This window comes from Podarcis filfolensis (assembly GCF_964270895.1).
Source record: "Podarcis filfolensis genome assembly, chromosome: 1".
NCBI classification, from domain to species: domain Eukaryota; kingdom Metazoa; phylum Chordata; class Lepidosauria; order Squamata; family Lacertidae; genus Podarcis; species Podarcis filfolensis.
Window position 1 is genome coordinate 56,796,085 of NC_139604.1, and position 12,723 is coordinate 56,808,807.

Genomic DNA, 12,723 nt, shown 5'->3' on the forward strand with positions numbered 1-12,723 from the left:
TTTTCAGTAGCATGATATCTGTTGAGGCATGTTATTACTATAACTGTTTTCTTCAGATGTGTGCCTATATGCGTGGTAGAGACTGCAATTCATGCAAAATTGCAGATTTCCATTCACTAAATGCATGTTTGAAACTACCTTGACAGAGGCTGTTGAGAAATATGATGGATGTGGGTGACATGTAGGATGTGAACTCAGTTCTCCTAGAGAGAGAGAAGGTAACCATGTTTGCATATACAATTCATTTAAATATATGCAAATATTTAATGGGATCCATCACACTCTCTCCTCTTCTCCTTTCAAACCTGATCAGGTCTCTTTTTCTTAGGGCTGTGCTCTTTTCTTGCCTTCTTTCTTGGCTGTCACACCACAAAATCTCATATTCTCTTTCCCTCATTACCCACAAGAATCCACTACTGCTCTCTTGCAGAAATGAAACTTTGACTTCAGCCTGTCCCCTAGTGTTGCCTAGTGTCCCCTAGTCACCCACTTTCTTTCGTCAGATTCTTGCCCAAAAAGCTTTCCAAAAGTTCCACAAAATCACTACCCAAACCCTCTGGCAACCTCCCTTCTCTTTCTAAAGCAAGTGGCTCTAGCCAGCATCCATTTCCCTTCTGATGCCACCTTTGTTCCGTTGGTCACATTCCCCCCCCCGTCCCCGTTTCAGCCAATATCCTCCCTCCCTCCACTCTCACTTTCTCTGACCAATTTTAAAGCAGCTTAGTTTTTCTATGTGTTTCCACACATGATTAGAACCAATAGCTTGAATTACTAGTTTTAACTCTTTTACTAGTTTTAAACTCTTGACATTGATTCACATCAAGTTTGCTAATGCACTACTCCAGAGGTTTTCAACCTTTTTGAGTCCATGGCTCTCTTGGCCAACTACATTCTTTCTGAGGCACCCCTGTGGGGCTCGGGAGCCCAGTTATGTCACCCCTTCCTTGCAGAGCTGGCAGCCTCACCTTTTTCGAACACCCTCCCTTGTGGAGTGTTTCCTCAGCCTCCTCTCCTTGAGAGTCCTCCAGGCAGCCGCTGCTGTTGCCCCTGGTCTCTGAGCTGCAACACACACACCCCACCCCAAAGAGAGATGCCTCCTCACACTGCCCCACAGGGGCCTGGGACTTGTCTGTCCATTCCCAACAATAAGGGCTGGTGAATAGGATGGCTGGACTCCCTCGCCTGCTTGCTTGCTTATTCCGAGGCCACATCAGCTCCTGGCAACCTGCACACCCTGTCCAACCCCAGAGGCACCATTCACCTTGGGAGCTTGTAGCCATGACTGATGCAACAAACAGCTGCACAAGCCTTTGGGAGGCACAGCCACAAGAAGAGAAGGGAGGTAAAGAAAGAGAGACAGAGGCCAGTGTTGCATGCAGCACCCCAACCATCATTCAAGGCACCCCAGTGTGCCACAGCAAACTGGCTGAAAACCACTGCACTACCCATTTGAGACAATAAAATTCCTTGAGATTTATCTTTCTTGTTCTTGACTACGGTTGCCATATGTCCAGAATTTCCCGAACATAGCCAGAATACAGCAGTCAGAAACAGTATCCGAGCGGAAATCGCTTAAAAATCCGCATAGCAACCCATGTTGCATGTTTTTTCTTTTTTCTTTTTGAGATTTTGTATCCAGATTTTCACTTTTTGAAATATGGCAACCCTAGGCTATACCAGCCCCTGGGGTACCAAATTCTGAGGTGCATTCAGGTTCAAGGTCAAAAGAACCTCAAGCGGGTGTCAGGGTAGCATCTGAGAACTGCAGGCCTGTATGAAAACAACACAATCTGTAACAATACTGGTGTTTGTGTGCTGGGAAAAGGAATTTGAGACAGTGTGTTGACTCTTGTTAGGAGCAGCAACTGGGGCAGGACAATGAAAATACTGGTTTGGTGAAATAGTAAGGTCTGGCTTAAAGGGCAAAGCCAAGTTTAGGGACACTCACCATTCATCGCTCGGGGCGAAACTAGGCTTTATTTCACCTGGGTCAAAGACCTAGTTTGGCATCTCCTCCACATGCATTTGCGAACACACACACACACAGGCTGGGAGTGTCAATGACACCCCTCTGGAGGCTTCACCTGGGGCAAAAAACCTGGCTAGCCCCCCTCCCCCAGCTATAGCTCTGCATCACTAATATACAGTATGTCTCACTGTTTTAAAACAAAATACACTGTTTTGTGAATGCAGTGGTGACACGGTGACCTCAGGAAACCACAGGAGTCATGGTGGCAGGGGTTGGGGGAGAAATTCCATTACCCGTATTTATCGTCCCATAGGACGCACTGGCCCATAGGACGCACCTAGTTTTTTTGGGGGGAAATAAAGGGAATTTTTCCCCCCTTTATTTCCCCCCCAAAACCAGGTTGGGGAATCCAAACCAGGTTGGGGAACAGCGGGATGGTGGCACTGCGCCTCCCCGCTGTCCCCAGAGCTTGTGGGGCTGGCGCTGGGGAGTTACCTAAGTCATAAAAGAGTACTTCAAATGCATAAAAATACTGAAAGAAGTAAGCAATACAACAATAGGTTGAAGATACTTAAGATCAAAAGAAACTTCTATTTTTATAGTAAAAAGGGGGGGAAATGTTGGCAAAATATAACAACGGCAGTAACAAAATATACATCATAATAATAATAATAATAATAATAATAATAATAATAATACCCAAAACATTATTCCCCCCTCCTCCCCTAGGATCTTCACTTGTACACAGATTATTTTGAAAACTTATTTTCATGCTGCACCAACATTTCCAGCAAAACATTCAATTATCACAACCCTAACAAGCTAAATAATAAAAGCTGAACCAACCATGAAGATGCGTCACTCAGCAGGAGACTCTCACTGGCTGAAACATCTTCATTCACTGACAGGATTCACCATCGGCAAACTCTTTCTCCAACAGAAAGCAAGCATCACCAGCTGGATGCTTGCAAAGAACCCTTATTCTACCTCTCTGGACAACTCTTATACTTTCTCCCACCCCCACCCCCTTATACATGCAAAACCCAAACAATGGCCAAAATTGGGGCACACAACAGTACAAGGACCCCCAGCACACTAGCAAATCTACAGCAGAATGGCTGAAAAGGAAAATAATCAAGGTGTTGCAATGGCCCAGTCAAAGTCCAGACCTCAACTCAATTGAAATGCTGTGTGGTACCTTAAAGAGAGCTGTGCATAAACAAATGCCAACAAACCTCGATGAATTGAAGTAACATTGTAAAGAAAAGTGGGCCAAAATTCCTCCACAATGATGTGAGAGACTGATAAAGTCCTACAGAAACTGAGTACAGTGGTACCTCGGGTTACATACGCTTCAGGTTACAGACTCCGCTAACCCAGAAATAGTACCTCGGGTTAAGAGCTTTACCTCAGGATGAGAACAGAAATCATGCTCTGGCAGCACGGCGGCAGCTGGAGGCCCCATTAGCTAAAGTGGTGCTTCAGCTTAAGAACAGTTTCAGGTTAAGAACGGACCTCCGGAACGAATTAAGTACTTAACCTGAGGTACCACTGTACTTCAAGTTATTGCTGCTTAAGGTGGTTCAACAAGCTACTGAATCATAAAGTGTACTTAGTTTTTCACACATGGCTTTTCCATTTTGGCTTTATTTCTGTTAAGCAAATCATGACACGATGCAATATGTTATGTCTTATTGTTCATCTGAGGTTGTATTTACCTAATTTTAAGACCTGCTAAGGAACAGATGATTGTTATTATGTCTTCATATGTAAAAACACAGAATTCAAAGAGGGTGCACTTTCTTTTCCCCATGTCTGTATGCCTTGAACAACAGTCCTTCCTGATTCCTCTCCACATGCCAAGTCCAAGGAACTGGAGGCTACCCACAAACATAATTGGGAAATCAGCAACAGAGGTATGAAAAAAACCCTCCCAATCAATTCATGCATTTTTCTCTAAGACTAAGCACTGCCTCCAGCTGTGAGCTAATAAGCAAACTAGATGTTTAGTAGCGGGTTCCAGGTCTGGGAACCTTAGCTGTTGCTGAGCACATGACAAGCAGTGGGGCAGGGCTTGATTTGGAGCTGGGAAATGTCCAATAAATGATGATGGCAACTTCCTTAACCCTTTCCATGCTTGCTACATCTCTCCTGAACCCCTTTCCCTCAGTCAGGGGGAGATGTGTGCTTGTTGCAGTTGAGGGAAGAAGTGGTGCGTGATGGAAAGGTTAAGCGAGAGCCAGTGTGGTGTAGTGGTTAAGAGCAGTGGACTCGTAATCTGGTGAACTGGGCTCGATTCCCTGCTCCTCCACATGCAGCTGCTGGGTGACCTTGGGCCAGTCACACTTCTTTGAAGTCTCTCAGCCTCACTCACCTCACAGAGTGTTTGTTGTGGGGGAGGAAGGGAAAGGAGAATGTTAGCCGCTTTGAGACTCCTTAGGGAAGTGATAAAGCGGAATATCAAATCCAAACTCTTCTTCTTCTTCTAAGCATCCCCTCCCCTGCCCACCACTTCTCCCTCCCCAAATTGTGCCCAGTCCCAAGTTTTCAGCTGCTGGGCAGTGTGGCCAGGTTCCCAGACAGAGTCTGTTGTCAAATGTACAGTTCAACCCTAACGTATGAATTGGCCAGGCACAGGGATGAGTCATCCAGGCAGGATGGGAGATCCTTTGAGGATCTTTCATCCCCTCTCTCCTTTAGTTATAGGTTCTCTTTCCACATTATGCGGACATCTCTGACAAAAACATGAATATGCAGGGGTTTCGAATGTGATAGTATAGTTTTCCTTGAAGCCAAACATATGACTTAAGCTTTTCCATTTTACAGTTAAATGAGCTCAGTGAGTACAGCACATGTTCTGCATGCAAAATATCTCTATTTCAATCCCTGGTGTCCCTGGTTTTTGCCTGGGGCCCTAGAGAAGTTGTTGCCAGTTGGTGTAGACAATACTGAGCTAGACAAGGCACTTTCCTGCATCCCTGCAATAAATACATAGAATGAAATACGGGGACAAACACAGCCTGATCTTAAATATACTTGAATGGAAGAAAATCCAAGTGAGTTAAATGTGATGTCTTTCCTAGCAATGTTTGCTTAGGACTGCAGCTCTACAGTGCAATTCTATATGTGTTTGTTTGAATGAAAATACAACTTGCTTTCTGTTTCTTATTGTATACAGCATTATATTGTATTGCATATTGAATTTCTTATTGCATTTTGTACTTTGCATTTTTATTGTCCTGCAAATTGCTTCAGGACTTCTTTTGGGTCTGTTAAGTGATATATAAATATAATGAATAGCTAGCTAAATTAATCAGCTTTGAATGATACTGAATCTTGGCTCCACTTGCTGAAGTATCAAAAGAGACACTACAGCTGTTGATATTTTTTTTGCTTTTACACAGATAATCTTGTCTATATAGAATCTGGGACAATCCTACTACCCACCTTGTTCCTTCTCTCTCACGTTACTTGTTAACACATTCAGTCCAACTGGTCTCTCTAACAAGCAGAAAACACCTCATGTTTCACAGCAGTGTTAAAGTGGCTATTCATGCTAGGATTAGTTAATTGCTGCAATTTCTGGCATTGCATTGGTCTGCAGAATTATTTCCCCCTCAGGTAAAATTTGTGGCACACAGTTTCACTGATGCACGAAAGGTGTTCTGCAAAGGGTATTAATATTACTATTACTGTTTAACATTTAAATAGTGTCAGCGGTGCCTACATAATGAGCTCATTGTGAGTTTTTGATTCCGTATGCCTGCCTCACTTCATGGGTTGTTTTTTGTGTGTGACAGTAACTGATACATCCCTAACAAGTACCACCACCACCACCCCCAGTTAGGAAAACAATGGCTGCTACTAAATAAGAGATTTTTTGCTAATAGATACCTAGCTATGTGTTTTTTAGGAACATTAGATTTTCCCTTATATCATTTGTCCACATAATCCAGTATTTTCTGCTTTTCAGAAGTGACCCAAATTGAATATTGACCCACCTCTCCTGTTTCTATGCACCTGGATGCATGCTGGTTTAAACCAGCCTCTGCCAACCTGGTGCCCTCCGCGTATTTTTTTTTTTTACCAAAACCCCCAGCAGCTCAAGCCAGCAACACCACTGGCCAGGGATTATGGGAGCTGTGGTCCAAAACATCTGGACGGCCCCAGGTTGGAGAAAGCTGATTCAAAAACGCCTCACCATCAAGTTTGGCCCAGAGTCTCCACATTAATGAAGCAATTGCTTCCATGTGGAAGACCTACAGTTCCTCCGAGAAGAAAATAAGAAAGTGTTTCTTTGCTGATGGTAAAACAATAGGTTCACACTTCAAGTCTTCATGTACCTATCATTAGGTGACACAAATAACAACAAAAATATTGTGCCAAAATAATAAATGACTTATTCACAAGTGTATTCCCCCCCACCCCACCCCACCCCCAAATGTGAAATCAGTGCTGATTTAAAGGCAGAATAGAAAGGAACCCACCCCGGATTTCGGAAGCCAGGTCCCATTTGCACTCTTTATGTGCTGAGATCTTGGTCAGTGAATGCTGGGGAAGCCATGTGTATTTCCTGAGGCCTTATTCTACTGAATAACGGTCAAAGGCCATTGGCTTTAAAACAGACAAGCAGGGGGGAGACAAACTGAAGCGGAACGTTAAGTGATGGCTGGAAGTTGTGATCAAAACCTTAGGTCACGGACACCTGAGAGACAATTACCTTATCACAAAACAGACACAAGTATTTCTCCAGATGAGCTGCCATGACCTATTGCATGAGCTGAGAAGAAGGAGCAGAGATGAAGGGAGAAGGAAAAGAAGAGCTGGTTAAAGAATACAGTGGTACCTCGGGTTAAGAACTTAATTCGTTCTGGAGGTCCGTCCTTAATCTGAAACTGTTCTTAACCTGAAGTACCACTTTAGCTAATGGGGCCTCCCGCTGCTGCAACACAATTTCTGTTCTCATTCTGAAGCAAAGTTCTTAACCTGAGGTACTATTTCTGGGTTAGCGGAGTCTGTAACCTGAAGCGTCTGTAACCTGAAGCGTCTGTAACCTGAGGTACCACTGTACATGGGGCTTTTCAGTGACATAGATGCCATGCACCAGATTAGCCTGCCTGTTGCTCAGTGAGCTACCAAATGGAGCAACTGTATGCATATATTACTTCACTCCATTCAATCCATACTTTATTTTGACAGCAGGCATGGAAATTAGTCAAAGATTTTGCAGTCACAAAAAGATCCAGGCCCTAGCTAACGCTGCCAGTCTCTAGCTTCCGTCTGTCATATTTTGCTTATCTAACCTGTCTGTGTAGCAGTAAATTTAAATCCCACAAACATCCAGGTCTTGCAAAGAGTTGTTTGCAAACATGGGTTTCTGAAAAGGTACAAACTTCTCACCTTTTATTGATGATCTTGATCTTTGCTGCTTTTCTTCCTTCACTAGCATTGAAGTGGGGCTTTTATGTTGGGACTTGAGAGAGACCAAGCTGCTACAGATGGATTAGTTAGAAGATGAGTGAATGCCTGCCACAACCAGGGAGCCGGTGTGGTGTAGCAGATAAAGGGCTGGATTTAGACTGGAGAGATAGGGGCTTACATTCTCACAGATCTCAAAGCTCACTTGGTGGTTCAGCCTACTTCACAAAGTTGCTATGTGATGCCCTTAGCACCCTGGGAAAAGGCTTGATATAAATATGATGGTAGAAAGGGCAGATGTGGAACTATCTGGACTTTAGAAGCTGAGTTTGTCTGCCTTGCCCCTCCCACCTCACAGCTTTTTGACTCATTGAGAGCTGCTTGGGCCAGAACTGAAACAAAGGAATCACAGGGTCTTGTACAGCTGAGTCCATGGCAAAAGCACAGGGAAGTTGATGCTCTGGCACCAAGACCTGTCAATTCAAAATCATCTTGGTCCTGAGTCTATATGGGGTTGTATGCACTATCTGAATCAGAGCGGTTTGGGTGGCATGACTGCCTTCTGTGGGTGGACAGGCCTTGAAATGGTTGTTTGTGCTTGTTTATTTGTTGCAATTGATGGGAGTGATTTTGTTTTGCTGCACTCTGATGTTGTGTTGTCATTATCTTGTAATGCTACATACAAATTAGATCCTTCCATTTTGTTGGTTAGAATTATAGTTTGAATTGCTGTAAGTTGGCAATGTGAATTTTATTGTCTTATTTTGTGATTCCTATGGCTTGTAATTTGCCTTGAGTACAGTAATGTAGGAAGGCGGTACACGAATATTTAAAAAATCATAGCATTTGTACACAAGTACCTTAAAAATAAAAAAGCCAGCATGCATCACATTCTAAACTTATTGGCTGAGAGTGATAAGCCCACTGTGTTGGGATACTGCTGCCCCCCCTGCTTTTTAATTAAAAATAAATTAGATTAGACATGCCTTCCAGTTTTCTTGGCTGTTTTAACAATGCCTCAGGTCTTACAAAAATGTTACATTTATGAAAAATTTAAAAACTGTTAATAAAATGAACTATATAAAATAAAAAGAAAGTTTGTGAAAACGTTCGTTGTTCGACAGATAACTACTCCCACGCTGGGAGGGCAGCCTCTAGTCTGTGAATACTTTTGTTTACTCTGCATCCAGGGCACTCCCACCACTTGATGGGGAGCCAGGTGTAGTTTGCCACACATGCTGTACCTGCTGAAATGCCTTCTTCTGCACAGGTATTAAAAGTGAGAAGAGGAGACCTGTCCTCTTTTGCATGTGACGACCTCATCTCCTTTCCATTCCATATTTGAGGTTCAGCAATGATCTACTTTTCTCTGCCATCCACCTGTTTCCCCCCTCCCCATTTCATACTTTCCACTCCTTCATTTACTTGGTTTGGTTTCTCCTTACATATAGCTTCTGATCTGTTAATTACTGTTGTTGGAACAGAGCTGCAGTCCCACGTTAATTGCTGGTGTTATGCCCCAAGCATTTAGCAGGGACTGGGGGCACCGTATAAACACCATTATTATTATCAACCAGCATTGTAATTAAACTCCTGCTTGACTCTCACCCCCCAGAAGCATGCTTCTTTGCATCCTGTGCCACAGTCTATTCCAGCCAGAGGGACCCCGAAGCTTTCAAACAGCTGGCTTGCCCAGGGGGAAAAAAAGTACCGTATTTCTACCTGTTTCGTTTCCCTTTTCAGCATAGCCAATTGCACACGGTTATGACTTACCAGTTTGCGCTGACACCACTGGCAGATCCCACACAGGACAATGGTAACACTAAGGCTGATGGTGATGATGGCTGAGACCAGAAGGACATCACGAGAGGGTGCCCCTGAGAAGAGAAACCCACAGGTTAGCTGTACAAGTGCCTCCAATAAAAGGAAACAGGAAAAAGCTGACAGGATTATTAACAGTTTTGTGGGGCTATCAACAGGCTTGCTGAGACTCAGGGGCCTTGTTAGGGGGTGACCCAAGGAGACTGAGCTCTGGTGGGTTTTTTGCCATTTCTGCTCTTCTTCCCCTTTTAAAACCTCTTTTTGTTTTGATTGCATGGCAGCTGGTATGATGCAAAGCACAGCACTGGGATGACCTCAGTCATTTACCAGTTTAATTTGCTCAGAGGCCTACACTGTATTTGTACACATACATGAGCATATACAAATTTAGGTCACGGTCCTGTTCCCTGAGTTTTAGGTACACAGCAGAGTTGAGGCTCTTGGTTTCCTTGGTACTGCACTTTCCCCTAGCTTGCCTTGCAGTCTTTTCCCCCCTGGCCTGGGAGGGTGGGGCCCTGATTGACTCCAGCTACAAAAGGCTGAGGCTGCAAAAGAGGCTGGAGACTCTCTTGGCTGCCTCTTAGTGCAGGATCAGGTCATCAAACCAGAGCATCCACAGCTGCCAGCTGCCACCATTGGCAGGATTGGCAGCAACGGCAGCAGATATGTTTGATGCTTATGATAATAATTTAGTCTCTTGTTAATTATGCTGTTTTAAATGTGCATTTTATCTTTGACTTCCTTAAACAATGTTTTCTTCTGGAATGTCTAAGATAACATTTTTTGTTAATTATGCTGCATTAAATGTTCATTTTTAGTTGACCTTTGTAGTGTTTTATTTTGAAATCTTTAAGATAATATTTTAGTTTCCTGTTGACCAGCAATGCTTTATTCTGGATTGTTTTATTTGATGTTTTAATGTGAGATTTTTTTCCTTAAAAATATAAAGTGGTATAGAAATGAAATGAACAACCACAACTCCTGCCTATTCTTCTACCCTTTTACCTTGGTTTCTCCCCTAATAAACCTAAACCATCCATGTCTTGGTTTGCCCCATAGTGAAAGGTAAAAGAAAGAGAGGGCCCAGTTCACCAAATCCTCCAACTCTAGAGAAAGTGTTGGGAAGAAAAGAAACAAGGACTATCAATTCTTGACAGTTTCAATGGCAGGCTAGACCACAGGCAGACAGATCATACCAATACTTCCAGTTCTGCTGTCTCAGCTGGTAATAAAGGGATTCAGCAGCTGTCCCTAACTTTTACAGGGCAAGTCTTATTGCACAGCATCACAGAACCATAGAACATAATTAGTGTGCTTTATGATTTCATAACGCTCCAGCTGCATGACTCTCCATAGAACAATTATCACAGCACCAGAACGTTGCCTATTTTTTGAAATTATTCCAGCAATTGTTGAGAGCTATTCTCATCACAGCCAGACAAAATGAAGCAAACAAAAACAGATTGTAGTGAATTTAAATCTGTGGTTTATGATATGATAGGCGTCTAAAATCAGTGGTCATTTGGTCAGGAGCATCTAATGCTTTTAATAATATAGGTCCTTTAGAGCTGAAGGGAACTGATTCTAATTCAGAAAAGGAGGACAACATCAACAGCAGAAACAAGTGTGAAGAGGACCTCAACAAGTGCTAGGAAACAGTGTGTCATAAGGAGATTCTATAACACAAAATGTCTCAGCTTAAAACCCTTCTTCTGAGGCAATGTCAGGTTTTTCCTATCACCTAGAGCAGTGGTTCTCAAAGGGTGTGTCAGAAGAAGATGGCAGATTCAAGGACAATCAAAGAAAGAGTTAAAATTTCACTGTAGTACAGGAGGTGACCATTTTTAGGTGTGTCCAATTGATGCATGATCACTGATATGCAGGTCCTTTTGTACCTGGAAGGGGGCAGGGCAGGGTGGGGCAGAATGCCATGGGTTGGGGCGACACTAGAAGTGGCCACTGCCTGTATAGTATAGTATCTTCCTATCTCTCTAAGCAGGATTTGCTTACCACATTTTCAAGTGAGTGAAGAAATGCACATTAACACCTAAAGAGGAGGTTGACCCATAAGACCATCAAGTTCAGAGTCTTAAATTACCTGGCTGTACCACTGGTGATGCTTTTGTGCTTTGATAGGGTTAGAAATCAATAAAAAAAAAGGTGAACTGGTGAGATTGGCAGGTGACACACCACTTATTTAGTCAGCATTGTACTTTGTACAGTCCACTTGAAGTGCTTTAGGACATTCAGGGCTTAAAGCAGCACAACTGACTATGAAAATCATCTGATAGAAATTCAAAGTAATGGACACTGAAAGGAATGTTTTAAACCACTCAGACACAACTCTGTGTTCTAAATTAACAGTAACCTCTCTTGGGAAAAGGTGAAGCATTATCATGAAAAACCTAATGGTTTGGCTTTTTTTCCTGAAGGCACAGCTGGAGGTGAAAAGAAAAAGCAGAAGAGTAAACCAAGAGTAATAAAAATTGTTATAAATGTAATAACGTGGTTATATACATCAATGATACGGCTCACCTAGAGTTCTGTGTTCAGTTCTGATAATTCACTTAGTTATCTTGCACTGAGCAACTAAATAGCTAGATATCCTGGGCTGATAGTAAGAGTATCAAGGACTGGGGTTGAACGCTGTATCAAAGCCTGCCATGGAACTGAAAACGCATACCTATTTCCACTATGAATACACTAAAGGGAAGCCACATACATTTTGGATCCACAGTACATTTTTAAACAGCACTGTCCCAAAGGCCATACTGAACGGGTTCTGCCAGAGGAGGAGGTATCCCACAGAAAACCTCAGACAGTTTCAACTCACCTAATAGTATTGAAACAATCAGAGCTGGCCCAGCCATTAGGCTGGATGAAGCCATTGCCTCAGGAGGCAGAAGCCTCTGCCTCTGGTATCAGTGCCAATTTCCAGTGAGATCTTGCGGAGCATGTAAGATCTGGCCAGAAACAGGCTCTGATGTTGGCGGTACAGGCAGTGGCAGAGGGGGAAGCGTGCTACTTCCTGTTTCACCTCAAGAGGCAAGATAGGACATACTACCCCTAGACACAATATTTCCATTATGCTTCCCCCTTGCTAACCAGAAACAGACACACATTATAAAATGGATAAGAGTACGTTATGGGGAACAGGTTCCTTCAGTTCCACTTCTTATAAATACAAGTTTAGATAATTGTGCTTCTTTTTTTATATTCCAGAATCTATAAGACTCCCTGTCACAATAACTCGGAGTTCCTCAATGTGACCCTTTCCCACTGCCACTCATCATGATTTTAAAGCCAACCGGTACCTTGGAGACAGATTGAACTATTAACTGAGATTGTTTATTGAAGATATATTCCATACATAAAGGAATACTGATATTTACACTGAGATCCTAAATGTGCTTGATGACAGTTTGTAAGAACTCAAAAAATGCATCTGTTGACACCAGCGTCCAAAAGTCTTTTACCTCAGACCAAATTCCCAAAACCAACCCAGCCAAATTTGT

At 43.0% G+C, this 12,723-nt stretch overlaps 1 protein-coding gene across 5 annotated transcripts in view; it reads right to left on the reverse strand.

The window, feature by feature from the left end:
- Window positions 1-12,723, reverse strand: part of SYT7 (synaptotagmin 7) — a 228,640-nt gene that overhangs the window by 100,055 nt on the left and 115,862 nt on the right. For 3 of the 5 annotated variants that reach the window (XM_083580693.1, XM_083580692.1, XM_083580691.1), the window contains exons 1-2: window positions 12,042-12,111; window positions 9,161-9,264 (exon numbers count right to left, since the gene is read on the reverse strand). In XM_083580693.1, coding sequence (XP_083436819.1) covers window positions 9,161-9,264; window positions 12,042-12,096 — 159 coding nt within the window. In that variant the 5' untranslated portion in view covers window positions 12,097-12,111. Of the gene's footprint in view, window positions 1-9,160; window positions 9,265-12,041; window positions 12,112-12,723 lie in introns of those variants that run through there. The other 2 variants (XM_083580694.1, XM_083580690.1) reach the window with 1 other exon arrangement.